Source organism: Falco punctatus, assembly GCF_963210335.1.
Source record: "Falco punctatus genome assembly, chromosome: 2".
NCBI lineage: Eukaryota > Metazoa > Chordata > Aves > Falconiformes > Falconidae > Falco > Falco punctatus.
The window spans coordinates 12432622-12450845 of NC_137581.1; the positions used below are offsets into that span (position 1 = coordinate 12432622).

An 18224-nucleotide genomic window follows, 5' to 3' on the forward strand; every position below is an offset into this window, starting at 1 on the left:
AACCGCTGGCGTCACGTCCGCTAGCGGCGCGCGGGCCGGAAAAAGGCCGCGGGCGGTGGGCGGGGTGTTCTTGGGGAGGCCCCGCCCCGGCGGGAGGCCCCGCCCCCGGCGCGTCGCCCCGCCCCCGGCGCGTCGCCCCGCCCCCGGCGCGTCCCGGCGGTGGAGGCGGCAGGTGCGGTACGGGGGGCGAGCGCGGCCCAGTGGGGCCGGGCCGGGCGGGCGGCGAGCGCTGGGGCAGCGGGGGGTGCGGGGCTCGGCCTCGGGGGCGGGCGTTGAGGCCCTGGCGGGGTGGTGCAGCCGCCGCGGAGGGGAGCAGGGCCGGTGCTGCCGGGCTTGGCCCGCCCGGCCCTCGCTCGGGGCGCTCGGGGAGAGGGGGGCGACGGGCAGCGCGGGGTGGGGCTGGGGCGCTGCTCTGGAGTCCCGTCGTTTCTCCCTAATCTTTTGTTTATACGGGGCGCATTGTTCCCCGTGCGCCCCACGAAACGCCGTCTGAAGGCGGTGCTGCTTCGGGGGATGGAGCTAACACCGTGTGACCCGGGGATATCGGCAGAGCTGGCGAAGCCTCATTTAGTGGCGCAACATGGAGTTCGCTCCTGAGTTTTGCTGTTCGTGGTGTTGCTGGCGTCTGCGTCATTCGTCAGATGTTTTTATGGACAATTAGTTGCACAGGAAACAGTAAAAGTTATTACAGATACCGTTGTATGTCTGCTGCTTACAGATGCTGATTGAAAATGAGTAAAGACAAACAAATCGATGAAGATGATGATGACAGCGAGCAGTTTGAGGACTTTACAGAGAATTTTAACCAACTCGAACTGCTGGAGACACACAGGCATTTGATTCCTGTAGGAACTCAGAGCTGTTGGTCAGGACAGTCTGACGATGACGATGATGAACAGGAAAGAAGTGAGGAATGGTACGAAATGCAAGAAAAAAAAATGGAAAAAAATCCAGAGAAATTGCTGCTCTGGGCAGCTGAAAATAATCGGGTAAGGCATTTATTCTGTTCCTTTGTATCAACGACAAGAATGTTATTTTGAGCAAATATCTACAGTTCCATCCACAAACAAAAATTTACCTACGGTTTCCTTTATCTCTCTGAACTATTTTGATCTGGTTTTGCAAGCCACTGTATGTAAAACACTTCACCCCAAAAAACTATCTCTAGATCCATTAGCTTTCAGAACAAAAGCTTTGAATTGTAGTTCAAAGTTACAGTAACAGCACTCTTCTTAAACTTCTATGAACTAAAAGCATGCCAGGCTCCTCCTTCATGGCAAGTGAGCCTTTTAACTGGGGTGGAGAGGGTGTGTCTGAAATCTTTTTTTCAAAAGCTCGATGTGCAGATAATGGGTGAATGTTTCCCTGTTGGGGGGGGCTTTTTATTTTTTGGTGTGAGGGAGAGATGATCAAGATACTTGTTAGCTAGCTTATTACACCCTCGTGTACATTTATTTTCATTAATTACACACACAAGCTCCACCTACGGTTCTGTGGAGGTATTTATGTGTTCACAGTGAATGGAGAGAAGGTGTAAGGTAAAAAGGTACTCCAAAGGCACTGTAACTAATGTTCATTTTGTAGCTCTTTAAAAACAAAACAAAAAAAACCCCACCAATGTAAGAATAAATGGTTTCGTTTTAAAATTATTTGTTGCACTTAAGCCTTTTTGAGACTGACAGAAGTTGCTTTCCTACAAAATTTCAGAACAGTAAAAGCCATACATCTTGTTTGTAGAGTCTTATTTTGAATTGCCCGTTTCCTTTAAATAGCTGAGTACAGTGAGGAGGCTCCTTTCTGAAAAACTGGCTCCAGTGAATGCTCGTGATGAAGATCAGTACACTCCTCTGCATCGAGCTGCCTACAGTGGGCACTTGGACGTTGCACATGAATTGGTTGCCCAAGGGGCAGACGTTCATGCGCAGACGGTGGACGGCTGGACACCTCTGCACAGCGCCTGTAAGTGGAACAACACAAAAGTGGCCGCGTTCTTACTTCAGCAGGGTGCGGACATCAACGCGCAGACAAATGGTTTGCTGACACCATTGCATATTGCTGCAGGAAACAAAAACAGTAGAGAAACCCTTGAACTCTTGCTGATGAATCGCTATGTGAAACCAGATCTGAAAAACAACTTGGATGAAACTGCCCTTGACATTGCTAGGAGGACTGATGTATACCATTATCTTTTTGAAATTGTAGAAGACTGCATAAATGCTGTGTCCCCTTAAAAGCTGTTGGTTAAGCTTGTGAATGTGAGGTTTGCTGCCTCCTGTTTGTGTTCTGCATGCTTATCAGTGGTGGTCTGTCCCTTTGCAACAAGGTTTTTCTTTTATAATACTTTAGTATTCTCCTCAGGCAAAACGTCACTTCTTGCAACTCTGCTCAGTGGCCTCAGACATGCTTAGAAGCGTTACTGCTGTTATTCGAGGTATTCAGAAAGTGTCAGTAATTTCAGTGAGTTGCCATTTTGTTAGTGCAGCTTCCGAGGGGCCTTTGTAATTGCCCTGTACTGTCAAAGCAGGAGGGAAAACTGGAATATTTACTTGATGTGAAAGAATTCTGGCTTGGTTATGCAGTTTATTACAGCCCACTTGAAAATTATTTTTTGAGAAATTTTAACTTTTTTAAAGCTGCATGAAAGCTCAGAATGAATGTAACTTATTTGAGTGATACACAAAATGTTTAGTGATTCTCATGTAAGGCTTATTATAAAATAAAATATTTAGCCCTAAGTATTTTTGTTGTCATATTTTTAACTGAAAGCTCAATTATTAATGCAATTGCTTGTTCATAAATCAGAAGTATTATTCATAGGAAGATAAAGTAGTTTTGGTGAGGTTTTTTTCTGGTACTTTCAAGCAAATTACTTTCCGTGAAGATCCTATTTACTTTTTGCTTGTAAATTAAGTTGAGGAGTAAAGTTTTAATGTCATGGATAGGGCATTAGAACAAAGGAACCTCAGCTGTGTGAGGATAAACAGCCAACATAATGTTGTGTCTGATGTAGTTACAGCTAATTTAGTGCAGGACGCACTTGGCAGTGTTCCACTTCTGAATCCCCAAAGAGAATCCCTCATTCCAGCTCAAATATTCAGTATAGTTTAAAAACTTTAAGGAATTTTGAGGGAAAATACCAGTAATTTCCAGGCCATTCTTTTATTTGCTTATTTGATGCATTTTTAATTTGCAATAGCCTGTGTTACTAATCCCAGGCATTCACATCTGAGCTGGACTTCTGAATGTGGCTGCCATTGTTTAACCAAACTTAAGGTGGTGGGGGTGGGTTTGTTGGGTTGTTTCTTAAGATTTTGAGGCCTTCAGCACACACTTGAGTGTAGCTTCTCTGCAATCATGCCAGCTAGAATCTCACTGGTTTGCAGTGAAGACTTGGGGCCCTTAACCTGAAGCACACTAGGCAGCTCTTAGCGCCAAGTACTGTTTGGTTTAGCTTAGCAGAAAAATGTTAATTACTGGTACAAATTTTCACAAGAGACATATTTTGCTGCTTCTGCTTGTCAGTTCAGCCTTTCTGCTAGCAAGTGGAAAATTCTATGATTTTTAGAATTGGTGTGAGAGTTTAATTTACCTGTGTTACTGTTCACATCATCTGTACTAGTCTGCATCTCTCAATCTTTCAACTTCTTTTGGAGAATCAGCATCTCTGGATTATTCAGCTATTTGTGAAAGGTCCAGTAAAATATATACTTCCTGTCTTTTATTTTTTTCTTTCTACCGCCTCAGTTCAAGTGTAAATTTTTTGCCAAAAATGACTACTAAATGCAAGTAACTAACAGGTAAGGGTTTTTAAGTATCATTACAGTACATCTCAAAACAATTACTCTGAGCAGGTAGATATTTTTTCATCAATAGTGGTTTAGAAGGATACTGGTAGAACTTCAGCAGTGCTGTCAGCCCAGTAGATGATCTGTATTGCGTGGGAATTAGCATACTAAAGGTTTCCCATGGTAATGGCATGCGGCATGGTTTTGAGCTTCATGCCATCTGTAATTCAGAGGGGAGAAACTTGCTTCTCCCTGTTAATCAACTGAATGTAAAACCTGAAGTACTGTAACTCCATATGAGGGCTGTAACAAAACACTTTGTTGCCCCATGCAGACACCTTAGTGATCCCAAGCTCCTTCCAGACACCACCAACAGAGCTGAAGTATATTTGCAACAGCAGCAGCAGGCTTGGGGTATGTTGGCCCACATTTGGTGCTCTGGTCAAGCAACTGTAGAGGGCACTTTCTAGAGGTCCGGTTAGGACTTCTGTTACAAAACAGAGAACTGCCTCCGACCTGTGAATGGTACAAGATGATTTTTAATGCTTACTGTTTTGAAAGTTTGGTTTCAGGACACCTGTGGAAGATGAATACACCTTGAAATGCATCAAGAAAAAATAGAGAAATGGGTTACGTCATGCATTTGTGTAACTAAACTTGGTTTGTATTGTATAAAGTCTCACTACCATATGCAAAGTCTTGATTTCAAGGAAGCTACTGCGGGGCACAGCCTGCAGCCAGGGGAGCAGGACAGCTTCCCTGTGCACCTGTCGGCAGCATTCTCTGCCTTTTTTTTTTTTTTTTTTTGCCAGCCGCAGTTCTTTCTCAAAACTTTTAACAGTGGCAAAACAAGGGGAGTCAAGTCCACTTCAGTCCTATGAACAGCACCTCAATATGCCTCCTTTTATGAAAAGTGTTATTAAAACCAAGCTAGTACTTCTGAGTATTAGATCTACATGATCCATCCAGTTAAACCGGGCTCTTTTGTCTTTAGTTCTGTTAGTCTGCTGCCGCCTCCGGGGGGGGACGACGAGGCGTCTTTTCTCCAGGCAGGCCAGTGGTGACACCCCACAGGGGTATAAAACGTTTTTGATGTTTGTGCCGGTTTCTGAGTGCAGTGACACTGACACAAACGAGGAGCTCCCGATGATACCTGGAGCCCTCACCCACCCTGTGACCCAAGCGGGCGTGAGGTGGCCGTGGCCCACTGTCCCCCGGGGATGGCGACCGGCCGCCCCCCGCCTCGGAGGCCGCTGCCGTTAACCCTGCCGGGTGGAAGGGGTAAAGCCCCCCAGCTGTGCCCGGGAGCGGCGGCCCCGGCCCGCCCGCCTCGTTACGAGGGGGCGGGGCGGCCCCGTCCGGCTCGGGGCCTGGGCGCAGGCCGCCGCCGCGCTGCCTCCCGCCGCCAGCGGGGCAGAGCCGCCCCGCCCCGCTCCCCTGGCGGCGACCCGCCCGCCTCCTACCTGCCCGGGCGTCGGCGGCAGCCATGAGGGCGGCGAGCGAGGAGCAGCCGGTGGCGGCCGGAGGCGGGCAGCCCTGTGAGCGCGGCGGTGCCCCGGCCCGGCGGTGGGGCCCACCTCGCTGTCCGTACCCCCCACCCCCGCGCCGGCGTGTCCCCCCGGGGGGTCGGGCTTTGCGCGGCGGTCGCACGTCTCCCCCGGCAGGAGCACGGGCAGTGCCCGGTCAGGTGGTGGCTGCCCCGCCGCCGCGGGGGGCCCTCGGGCCTCCTCAGCTCCTTGGAGAGTACCCTCAGCGAGGGCACCTCCTCGGAGGCCTCCGTGCGTGGCCGCAGCCCTGCCAGGGGTCGTTGGGCCGCTGAGGCACAGCATCCCGGGTGCCCAGGGGTGGCTCTGGCTCTTGTGTGGCGGCCCAGCTCGTCCCCTCGGCGCCTCACCGTGCTCCCGTCGTGAGATAGGGGGGAGCTGGGCCTGGCTCATGCCCTCGCTCCCTCCCCACGCTCTCATAGCGGGGAGCTGGGCCTGGCTGATGCCCTCGCTCCCTCACCGTGCTCTCGTCAAGTGGAATCACTTGATACTCGATATGGGGGAGCAGGGCCTGACTGAATGGTACCGTGCATTTATAAATTATTTGACTTGAAGCGTGTTAAAGACAGAAGTAGAGCAGCGTGAAATCATGTTACATTTGGCAAAGCAACGTTAACGTTCAGGGGATTTGAAATAACTGGTTCTTTTGTAATTTATCTTTACTAACAGGGGAAAAAATTGTGTATGTTGAGCCACCTAGGAGAGTTAAAGAAGTAATTGAAGAAGATCTTTATTTCTGGAAAGAAGCATGCGGTACTAAACACCCAGCTGCAGGTAATCCTCCTTAGCAGCAAATAAGTGTTTGCCAGGGAAATGAAATATAAATTGTTTTGAAGAGTGTGGCAAATTGTTACTTTAAAAACCAGCCTAACACAGTTTGTAGTAGCCTGGGGAACATATAGAAATGGAAGAATTACTTATAGTCTTTCTCACTTTTTTTTCCAGTCTAAAATTACAGCACCATAGAGAACATGGATAATTCTGTATGATCTGTCAGTTTAATAAAACGGTAACAAATGTCAAGCAGTAGGGAGGTTCTGCGACCTTTTTCTCTGAAACAAGTGCTGTAGTTATTAGAATACTTTGTTCCCTTCTGCTGTTTGAAACTGAAGTTGGCGTTGAAAAGAAAGGGTTGAGGTAAGAATGACAAATCTAAATGAAAGACAGGAAAACAGTGAAAGCAAGCAAGAAAGAAAATCAGTCTGTTTAGGCAGCTTAAAGGTTATGGAAAGACTTGGTTACAGTAGGCAAATGAGGACATGGAAGTCTTAGAGGGAACAAGGTGTTCACTCTATTCTGAGAACCAGAGGTAAAACCAAGGTAAGATCAGAGAAGAAATAATTAGCAGTTTTTAACAGAAAGATAACTTAATGCTGGAACAATTTAATAAAGGTCACTTAGATTCAGCATTTGCAATACACAGTTTAAATACTGGCTCGTCTTGGTGCAGGGATGACCTGAAGCCACGTAGCCTATGCAAGACAAAACTTAAATCACGCTGGTGATCTCCTGCAGCCATAAGATATATTAATCTAATTGTAGAAAATCAATTTTCAGAAGTTTATAGTGTTTAAGGATCAGTCATCTGGTTGTCTATAAGGTCTCATTGCCTTTATCAGCCAAGCCATTGTATATTATTAGCCGCTTCTCTGTAGATTCCACTAAGTAAAGCTGTTTATTCCACAGCTTCCCTCATTAGTTTGTTCTAGTGGTTAGTGTATTTAAAAAAAAAAAAAAAAAAAAAAAAAAAAAAAAAGCCTGATTAATAATTTGGGTTTGTATGGTTCAGCTCCTTGCTTTTCTTGGATATGTAATATGTATCGAGGATTTTCTTCCAGGGAAGGTATACATAAATTTTATTTTGGCTCTTTATGTACTCTGACCAGTTGTTTTGCCTCCTCTTTTAAAATGTGAATACCAAATCTGATCATGGAATTTCAGTATTTGTATCACTGGTAGCCTGTAGAGAGAGAGAATCATCTAATTTTAGAGCTGCCAGCACTAGGACCTTGAACTATTTGTCACCTGTTGCTGCTAAATCCATGATGCTTTTGCTTCACAATACACAGTCCTCATTCTTTAGTGCCACATTCTCTTCCATAGAGTAAAGCTATTCCTTGATGATATTAAGCTGCATTTTGTTGGAATAAGTCCACTGCTATATCTCCTAATTATTACATCCTCCACAAATGTAGTAAGGGCATTTTTGCATTTGTTTCAAAATTTGGAACATTTTGAAAAAAATCTGGTTTCTCTTATGTAGGGTTAAGACCCAAGTCTAAACTCATTCAACGGTAATTTAAAACAGCTAGATCCACAGGCAAAAATGTACATAAGTTAGGTGATATAATCAGTATCCTATTGGATGTAAAGACCATTTGAACCTGCAACTCCATTAGTGTGATTAAGCTCCTTAGGCAATTACAGCGCACCTGCAAATGAATGACTTATAGTAGGCTCTCTTTATAGTAAATGGAGAGAAAAAGGCATTAGTAGCTGAATTGCAGATGTTAACTTTGGTCTGCTCAGTTGGCTCATGAGTCTAAAGTTACTAGGAGCTGAACGCAACTGTATTTCACTGTATCCATCTGCCAATGGATCAAAATTGTCTGGAACATTTCAGACTGAAACGGTATGTATGGCATAATGTTATATGCATAGAATAACAATGCTATGTATAATAAGGTCAAACAGATGCTGGTGTACAGATTATTCAGCAAGTACCCAGTTCCTTTTTCATCTGTATGCATCTGGAAAATTAAGAGATACTCCCCAAGTGGCCTGGGCTCTGATAAACGATGGTTGTCAGATGGGATGGTTACTGATTTACACAGATTATTACTAAGTTTCTTCTTTTACATATATTGATGGTTAGTAAATTATAACCTTTCCACCAAATAAATTAGCTGTTTTGTTTTGCTGGCATTGGTTTTGTTTGGGTTTTTTGTTGTGTGTTTTTGGTTTGGGGGTTTTTTGGGGGTGGGGTGGGCACAGGGGTGTTGTTCTGCTGTCTTTTTATGAAGGCATTTGGTATTTCAGTATGACCAGTAAATTATGCTGAATGCGCTGATGGTATTACTGCTGTTTCTTATACGTTATAAATCAGCTGCATCCTGCTTCAGTTAGGAGCCCAGCAGTCCTGAGCTGTTCTACAGACAGTAGAGAGCATCGTATACCCTTAGCAATCTGAATTGCTCTGTGAAGATGTCAATATCATTAACTATGGAGGAAGATTATAGTGTTCTGCTTAACTACTTCTAATTACTGTATAGACCAAAGGGACTGTCTTTTTAAAAGTTGCATTAATTCTAGAACAAGTGGAAATAATCAGTTGTAATGATATTATTTTGACAAACAGTGGCTCTGGACGGGATTTGCAGTGTGAAAAAGAATTTTGCCATTGGAAGCCTGAAACCAGTGTCACAGAACAGAAACAGTTTACTTTTACAGCCTCAGTTCTACTCAAGGCATGCAGGAATGAAAAGTAAGAGTCAATAATAAGAAACTTTTACTAAACCACCTCATTTTAAAGTTACAGGGTATTATTATTTTATAATTCATAGACATCTTGTAGGATTGCAGATTACCTATATGGTCTTACGGTAATTGCTTCTGGGCATTTTTCTGCAGAGTTAACCTACTTCTTCCTTTAGTAAGTAGCCAGCAGATTTGAAATCTTTGCATAAGAAACCTGTTTAGGACTGCTGTGTTGGGTCACCTGATTTCATTTTCGGAAACCTTTTGTAAATGTGTGGAATAATCACTTGTTTCCTACTGATAGGTGGTGAGTGTTGGTTTCATGTACATAATGAACCTTACTGGCCTTTCTTAACATCCAACCTTAACAAATTAAAATGTTGGGAAAAGCCTCCTCCAACAGACCTCCTGAAAAGATACATATCTAGGTATCATTTCAGCTTTTGGAGTGTGGTCCACATCTGTGGAGTATGGCTTTTGTGGAGCAGACCTGTTCCTTAGGAGCTGGTAGATTTTTAGCATAGTCTTCTCAATGTGCTCACTTTCTTTCCGTGAAATGTATAAACTTTGTAGTGGAAGGTGAAAGCTTCCAACCCTAAGGAAACAGAGCTCATTAGTTTTGGAAGAGGATGGTTGTTAGTGCCATTGTTAGTTGCATGATATATGAACTCGGCATATTTTGCCATTAAATGAAGCTCCTTAACTCATTCTCAGGAGCTGTCGGTTTAAAAATATAGCTAGCTGCATGACTAGCACCTCTTTCTTCCTAACTTAATCTTGTAAGCTTTAGAGATATCAGCATCTCAGTTACAACAGCAGTATCAATTAAGTGATTGCTAGTATAAGTAGCATTTAATGAGTACAGCCTTCTGCCATGCTGCCTGTACTCTAGAGTTACTACTTGTAGGAATATTTTGGTTATAGAGCAGGCCTAATCTGTGCAAGTACTAACTGCAGTCACTTCTGGTATGTACTTAAACCAAGAAAATTTTAGCCACACCATAGAAAATACAGCCAAAGAATGCCTCAGAGTTTTGCTACATAAATTTTAAAAAATAATATTTTTTTAAAAAAAATATTATTTTAAAACTCACGTACCTGAGGCTGCTAGTGAAAGCACACGGAGTATTCAAAGATCCTGATCTCCTCCATTTCCTGTTAAGATCTGTGAGGAAAGAACAGCTGTAAAACAAAGCAGTTTATTCAAATTTATTTAGGTGCTAAAATTTATAGGCTCTATTGGTTTTCCTTTGGGAATTTAGATACACCTTCATTCCCAGGGACTGCTGCTAGAGACAAGTGGTGCTCTCCTTACTAGCTATATATACTGCCTGTTTTCCAACAGAACAGCCAGGTATCATGAGAGAAGGGGTGACAGAAAAGATACAAGACAGGAGAAAAACTGAGAGCAATCTGGCTTCAGCTTCTCTACTCACCAAACAGTTTCCATTCACACACCTGCCTCGGTGTAAGGATCTGGGGAGGAAATGAGGTGGTAATATACTAATTGGGAGATGGAGAAGGTACAGGCTGTGGAAATGGGCCCAAAAGAAGAGGTGTTTCTAGAGAGGAGATGAGCCTACTGTGTTTAGTGCCAGAAGGAAAGGCATCAGCAAAAGGAAAAGCAGCAGCATAGACAAGGGGAATGAAAGGAGAGAGATACAGAACAGAAGGTTGGGAATTCCTGAAGGGAACTGGAGAGAGGAGAGAGAGGAGAACACAGTTCAGCAATGCAAAGATAGAAACTGTAAGAAATGAAAGGAAAAGATGTAGAAGAAATAAATAGAAGAGAGAGGGGAAAAAAATCCATGCATAAGTTAATGCATTTGATTTTGCTTCTCCCTTTTACTGTCTTCCCCTAGAAGTGATTAGTGATTTGGGGGGCTCACTGTGTGCTATCTCATCCGTCCTTAGAACGGATCTTGTTTTTCTACAGATTGCTGAACTTCAGTGCTGTGAAGACCTGAGCCTGTTGTGATGTGTCAAATCAAACACAAAAATGACTGGCTGCCTTTGGAAAAGCAGATCTGTAATTCTAAAATTTTGAAGGAAGTTCTGTTTGGATAGGGAGCTATTTCTTCGTTTGTTGTTGTTTTATTCATATCCTCATGGCACTTTTTAATCTGATGTTGTAGTAGCCAACTCTGATCCATATTTCAGCCAGTGATGAAGATGTCATAATCCAAAGATTACAAAATGTTCTTGCTGACAAAAATGTACTACTGTGAAACTTGACATTTTCATAGGCTTCTTTGTTGCAAAGTGATTCTAAGTTCTGGCAGAAGATTGTAATGTAATTGAAGAGATGCCTTTAAGTGCCTGAGGCCGAGTCCTTTCATTGAACTGAGCAGTTCAGAAGCCAGGAGTTTGTGGTTTAATATCTAGCCTGATTTAATAAAAGTTTAACATAAATAAACCTCTCTCTGTATGTCTCTACATATCTTAGAGTTACTAAGAACCACAGAGGCAGCATGGAACCTGAAACGGAACCTGTCATTTAACTCTCACCCTTAACCATTATTACGGTGAGGTAATACCAAGTGATCGTTACTTTGTTTTGTATTATCATACCACTTAGAAGGATCCACGTTTTTTTCCTAGGTGCTGTATATAACCAGAACAAAAGATAGCTTTCCAAGGTCATTGGTGGTTGGAAGAGGTACCAGAGACAGGAGTGACATTTGCAGCTGCAGCACAGCTCCAGTGCTCTGGTAGCAGATGAGAGGCTGGAAGCTCCCTCCAGCAAAGCATCTGAGCTCGCTGAGCCTGAACCATGCAGGGGGAAGTGAAAAGTGAGAATAGCTGGAGACTCCCTGCTGTGGGAGATGGAAGCTCCCATTTGCTTCCCCAACGTGCTGTCTGGAAAGGTTTGTTGGGAGGCTGAGATCTGGGACAACGTGGAGAGCGTGCTGAGTCTTGTCTGGGCCTTTTACTGGGACTTTTACTCCCTACTGCTCTTTCCACCTCTTTCCACATGGTCACCAACAATACTGCCAGGGCAGGCACGGAGCCTATCAAGCATGACTACATCGCTGTAAGGTGAGTCAAAGACACGGGTGCCCGGGTGGCTTCTCCTCAGTCCTACTGGTGAGGGAGTAAGGCTGGAGGAAGGCATGGATCCTGTAACTATTGTTTGCACAGCTGGTGCTGAAAATGGGGAGTTGGCTTTTGTGACTATGGGATGTCTGCTCTTTGAGCACTAAGAACTGCTATGAAGAGATGAGATTCACCTCAACGGGTGGTACAGAAACTGTGTTTGTACCATATGTAGAAGGATCCCTGATTGTTTCCTAAGCATTGTGATAACATAAGAAATACACAATAGTGATCATTTGCCTGGCCAACCCAGGGAGGAGAACTATAAGTAGGAGTGGAAGGGGAGGGAGATGACAACCCGCAGTCAGGTGAGGAGGTGGTGGACCAGGTTAGCGGACATGATAGTTCCTGTCTTCGTGTTTAACAATCTAACGTAATGCTCAGACTTTGGTGTATTTCTAGAATAATTGTAGGACATTATTTTCCAGATTAATAATACTTAGTGCTTACCCTGCAGTTTTCACTGCCAGAATTCTTTCCAGACATCCCTGCAGCATGTTTGTGGGATAAATGTTACTGGCTTTTTAAAGGAGGGAATTAATTGTATTGTGCAGTGAGAACAATGAACTGGGACTGATGGATAATTTAAGATCTCCTTATTCCCATTTATACCTCAGATGATAGTTCACATCTTTTCTAAGGTGTGATCCTAACAGGTGGAGATGGGAGTTCCTGGGGCTCTCGGATCCTAGGAAAGTGTTTAAACTAAACTGAATACTGTTAAAAATGAAGTCTCAGTGAAGGCTTTGTGAAGCTAGACTTTGTTTTCTTTTGCTGTTTTTACAGTTATCTGTGAATGAAATGGGATGCTTGTGGCTTAGGTTGTCAGGAACCCTTCTCTGACACTAAAAGTTTGGTTTTCTTTTTGTATCAGTGAGAAGGGAAAAAGAACACTCCACCCTTCGCTGGCTCCAAGCCAACTCTTTTCAGCATTTTCACTTCTAAAAGAAAAAAAAAATATTGGCACTGGAAATGGCACCTGAGGCACGAGAGGACTAGCTGCTTTTGAAAACCTTGTTCTCCCTTTTTAGATGCAAATTTGATGATGAACCACACAATACTGTTTGAGAAACACTGGGCTTTCAGATAGAGGCCTTTGATTAAGCTTGTTACATCTCACTACTGCTCCTTGCTTCATTTTTATTCTACTCCCCTCCCCCTGCTTTCTCATTCTTAGTGGTGTTTTTTTCATGATCTTGTTTTAAAATTTTCCAGATGAAAAGACTTTCTGGGTCTATCCTGGATTCCTGCATTAGCTCAGTTTTGCTGCAACAAAGGCAGATTCGTGAATCTCTTGCTCCTTTGCTCTCTCTTCCTTTTTGTGCAGCCTTGTACAATGGAGAAATGTCTTTTAGATCTTTTCTACTGAATGTTTTATTTAAATTATGAGGCTTGGGTAATTTTTAGCTAATCCAGTATATTTATGTTCATGACCTTTTTATATGTCTCATCTTTCATTTGAATAAAACAAAGCAATTTAAAAAATATAATAACATTGCATAATATTATAGTAATGTTATTAATATTGCTATTATATTTATAATATATGTTTCATTAAATGGGGTGTCAGATAATTGAAATTAACTGCGGTCACATCTTATTGCAGTGACTTTTTTACTAACTGTTCAGCTACCCTTTTCTCTTAATTTTTTTTGGTATTATTTCTTTTTGAAACGAAACACTACTGTTTTAAAAGACAAATGTTATCATTGCTTCCATGTATTAATAGCAATGTTCAAACACTGACATCTTTCAAAGGTCACGTCTACATTATCAAGCAATGAGGCACAATAGGAGGGGATCAAGTTTTTAAAGCAATGAGTATTGAGAGCCCCATAACTAGACTGTATGTGGTTTAGGAGATTCACTTCGAACTAGAGCTAGTCTTGTCTCCTGGACTGAAATGTCACCTTGTTGCTTGAGCTTCAAAGATGCTTGAAGAAAAGCTCCATTACAAACCCTTGCCCTCTGGCCTGGGGAATGCTCACTAGGTAAAATGAGAGCATCGGTGCTGACTGCACAGCACTGCCCCTGCCACTGCTGCTGCGTAAGATGGGAGACCAATGCTCAAAAAACCCAAGGAAAATGGAAGGTCAAGATAACTGCTAACAAATATCCACAGACCCAAATTCTGGCTTGCTGTACACACACACATCAAAGTGTCTGAGGATCATGTGGTTCTGGTAGGAAGTTTTCTGCTCTGATTTGGGCTCTGGTCTACCCTGGTGAACAACAAAGATGTTGCAACGGAAGGTCAAAGAGCGTTCTGGGATGGGATCCTCCATCCACAGTGTGCCACAGCACATTTGTTCATGCCTGTGCCTTGGTCTGGAAGTGTCAAGGTCACATAGTTTTAATCCAGCCCTGCTCACAGTCACAAGCAGAACTGTAGCGAGGCAGAATATTTTAAGATCACATTTGCTGTGTGTGCAATAATGTGGTCTTGTCTGTCCAGAAGCTGTTCATCCAGTGAGGCAGGCATCACCTTTCAACTGAATCGCTTATGTCTAGTCATATTTCACAATTTTAAACTTCCATGCAGAAAGATAATAATCCTGAATATGAAACCCTAGGTAATCAAATTACACTAAAATACAGTGTGCCATTTATACAGAACTTTTATCACTCTTTTTCATACAGGATTTAGGATCTTAATTGGCAAAAACTTGCATTGAAACCATGGGGACTACTTATGAAGAAGAGATTTCAAAGTCATTCTTAGTGTCATTTTGGTACCAGGTAGCATGCTGCCATGCTTTGAAGATGATCAAGTTTTCTTAGGATAAAAAACTCCACAAGGTTTGCTTGATCAACAGAATATCTGACTCAATAGCTGTGGCTGAAAACACAGCCACGTGTTGCAGTAGCTTTTAAACTGTGTTTGCAAGAAGTTGACAAATAACTTCAAAGACTTTTCTAGGCTTAACTACTTCTCAAGTGTGACAAAATAGAATGAGTCAGAGTAGAAGAGGAATTCAGCTGGGAAGCTCTAGGTAAAAATGTTTACTGCTGTTAGAAATGGCAAACATTTAACCTTCAAAGCAGCAAAATATTTTTTCTATTTTGCAACAGCTTCGTTACTAGCAGCTAGCTTTTTATTTTAAATTCCTATCAGCAACGTTAGAGCTTAGTGTGGTTTCTACAGAGCAGTTAAACCACAGTTCCCCAATTTGTGTATACAGCTCCAAGAAGTCTGTGTGGTCCTCAGTCCATGGAGCTATCTGCTGGGCTGGTTTACCACTGAAGCAGACAAAACCAAGTGTGTTCCCTCTGGAAGATCTGCAGGCATCTGGTAACGCTACTCGAACTTCATCATGTTGTACCTCCCCGTGGCGTTTGTGGAGTTTTTCCAAGTCAGAGTGAACAAAAATGCTTGACAAAACCCTACTAGTGCAGAGTAGCTGATCATGATCATGACATGTGTCTTACGGTGGAAATGAGGCAAACTGGAGCTGATGGGTGTTACTGCCAGGCTGGTTTTTCTTTTCTAGAAGAGAAATGAGACATTAAAAAGGAGAAATTCCTCACCAGCACGCAGGTCTGAGGACGCTGGGCTTCTAACTGTGGTCCTGACAGTGAGGCGACTCACTGTACAGCAACACATTGCATCTTACTTGTAAGCTTACTACACCAAAATTTCTAGAAGGCTGCTAGATTCTTCAAAGAAGGCACAGCTATAATTATTTTCAGTAGTGACTATGATATCTAACTAAAATGTATTTCTGTGCTATCTCCCACATTGCGAGGGATTTGAAGACAGATAGCAATAGCAAGACATTTGGATCTCTAATTTGCAAAAAATCTAAATTATACCTTAAAAACAGGTTTTCTCATGCTCTAGATATAAATTCTGTTTAGATTTCTGAACTAGTGGACTATACACAACATGTAAATGTTTTAGTCTCACGTATTTAGTCTCCACAGAGGCGGGTATAACACGAAAATTAACTTACAGTGGCAGTATTATTCATAGAAACATTTCAGGCTACTTTCCTCTCATTTTGAATCGATCTAATCCTTATTTGCTGTAAGATGACAGATAGGAAACATTACAATACTGCATTTCCATCATGGTATATACCATCACAACTTACTGTGGATTTCAGTAATAGTTTTCTTCAATATGCAGCATAGAGCTTTAGCTGATGGTGTGTTGATGAATATAGAGAGCCTTGTTTTGATTTCATGCTAAATAATTCAGCAGATTTGTTCCCATGTGACAAGTCTTAAAATGGATGTCACTGCAGTGCAGCTGAATGTCACACTGAAGTTTCACTGCGAGACTGCAACAACCCAAAAGTAACTAGCCAACTCTTGCTATTAATCTTCACAAGGAAAACATGTATATTTTATTTTCAGATTTGTCACTACTTGCCTTGAAAAGGCTTCCATGTTGAGTTGTTCTGAAACATTTCATAAACCCTGAATTAAAGCCAACATTTTTGTTGAGTTTACCATATGCAGGATCTGGCCTGGCATCACCAATGTAGTTGGCTAGGCTTTGGAATTGGAATGGCTTAGCATCACATCTTCAAGCAATGGAAATGAAAACTTGACTAGACAAGGGCTCCTCCAAAGTCATATGTCAATGCTGAAATTTAAGTTCCCGAAGGAAAATAGGAACTGCCATTGCAGCTGATACGATCAAATATATTGAGTGAATCAGAATTCCAAGGAAGTCAATTGAGCTCTCCCACTGACTTTCATGGGTCCCAAATCTCTTACATTGTTTGCAAAAATGTCTAAGTAAACAAAATCACTAACAGAAGGGCTTTTAGACCACTGTGAATCCTTTGAATGCTTAATTAAGGCAGGCCAGGGATTGTGCTCATTTTAGGTAGTTTGTTGTATCGGATGAGCTCTGGATTGATTCTAGGTACAGCTCATGGCCTCAGAGGATTTGACTGTCCCTTGGCATTGTATTTCTACATTTGTTGGCAGTTTTCTACTGTGGTAGAAGAATTTTCCCAGATTCTCATTTTGTGACTAAAATCAGTGTTATTTGTCAAGACAGGTGCTATGTTTATTGCCCTAAAAAGTTTTTTTGCTACTATTGTCTACCATTATTTTGCAGACAGTACTAAATTAGAAAGCAGGGTTAAGATCTTGGCTTGTACAACTTCAACGCAGAGAGGCCCTGGAGTGAGCCAACGGAAATCTTGGGAAGATCAGCAAGGACAAAAAGCAAGTTCTACATACAGAGCAGAAAACTGCCATGCACTGGTACAGGCTGGGAACTGGCTGGCTGATAAACAGCTGGGCTGGGAAGGACCTGGGGGCTACGTGAACATCAAGCTGAGTGTGAGCTCGCCTCAAAAATAAAGGAAGTCACTTGCTGGGCCACATGAGAAGCACATCCAGCAAACGGGAAAGTAATTATTCCCCCCCATTGGTGAAGGAGCACCTGGAATACTGTCTCCAGTTCCCAGCCTCCCAGTTCAAAAAGAATGTTGAGAACATGGTTCAGCAGAAGGCTACCAAGATGATGAGAGATCCTACAGCACACAAGGGCAGAGGTTAAGGGAGATGGTCTTGTTTAGTCATGTGAAGAGGAGGCGATGGGATCATTTAATGGGAGCCAGCAACTACCTGAAGGTAAGTTATGAAAATGATGGAGCCACTCTCTTTGGATATAACAAGGGACAACCACCAGAAATTCCAGGTTGGGAGGTTCAGGGTTGGACATTAGAAAAAATTCTTCTCCGAGAGGGTGACATAGCACTGGAACAGGCTGCCAGAGGTGATGTGGAGTCTCTCTCCTTGAACATTTTCAACATCCTGGTGCTAGTCCAGCCACCACCTTGGCCAGTGCTGGCAGTGATGCTCTTCTGAGTGGGAGGGTGGATTAGTGACTCCCAGAGACCCCTTCCAACCAAGGCGGTATGTTGGAGCAGGGGAAGTATGATACTGGCTATGACCACAACTGTTGGTGTTTCTTATATTTCATGAGTGCTTACAACATGGACAATGGAAATCTGCAAGCACTTTTATGTGCAATTAATAACTTTATAGATGCACGCTACCTAGCTCCTAACCTAACACCAACGTCACACACAACTGTTCTTCATTTTGCAGAGTAAACAGGCTTGAACCACTTCTTTTTCCTAATATAGAGACAAGGTCTTGGTCTATGTGGTATGTGAAAGCTGTGCTACAATCCAAATGGGCAGTGAGAACTTAGGCCTGGTGTAACTCCACTGCCTTCAGTAGATCCATGTGAGAGGACCTTGGATTTATGGCTGTTGGATATGAAAATGCGTAGGTCAGAGCTGGAAACTCTCCAGTTCTGTACAAACAGTCTCTGAACTGTGTGAATCAATGA

The 18224-nt window shown here is 42.9% G+C and overlaps 1 protein-coding gene and 1 long non-coding RNA gene across 2 annotated transcripts; both read left to right on the plus strand.

Moving 5' to 3' along the window:
- The first annotated feature begins 45 nt into the window (after window positions 1-45).
- ANKRD49 (ankyrin repeat domain 49) lies at window positions 46-2738 on the plus strand. Its single transcript, XM_080376236.1, has 3 exons — window positions 46-172; window positions 719-989; window positions 1773-2738. Exons 2-3 carry the CDS (start codon window positions 732-734, stop codon window positions 2229-2231), a joined length of 717 nt encoding a protein of 238 aa, XP_080232362.1. The 5' UTR covers window positions 46-172; window positions 719-731; the 3' UTR covers window positions 2232-2738.
- Window positions 2739-5859: 3121 nt separating this feature from the next.
- LOC308059237 lies at window positions 5860-11222 on the plus strand. Its single transcript, XR_013926180.1, has 2 exons — window positions 5860-6103; window positions 10743-11222. It is a non-coding gene; the product is annotated as an uncharacterized lncRNA (long non-coding RNA).
- Window positions 11223-18224: the final 7002 nt, after the last annotated feature.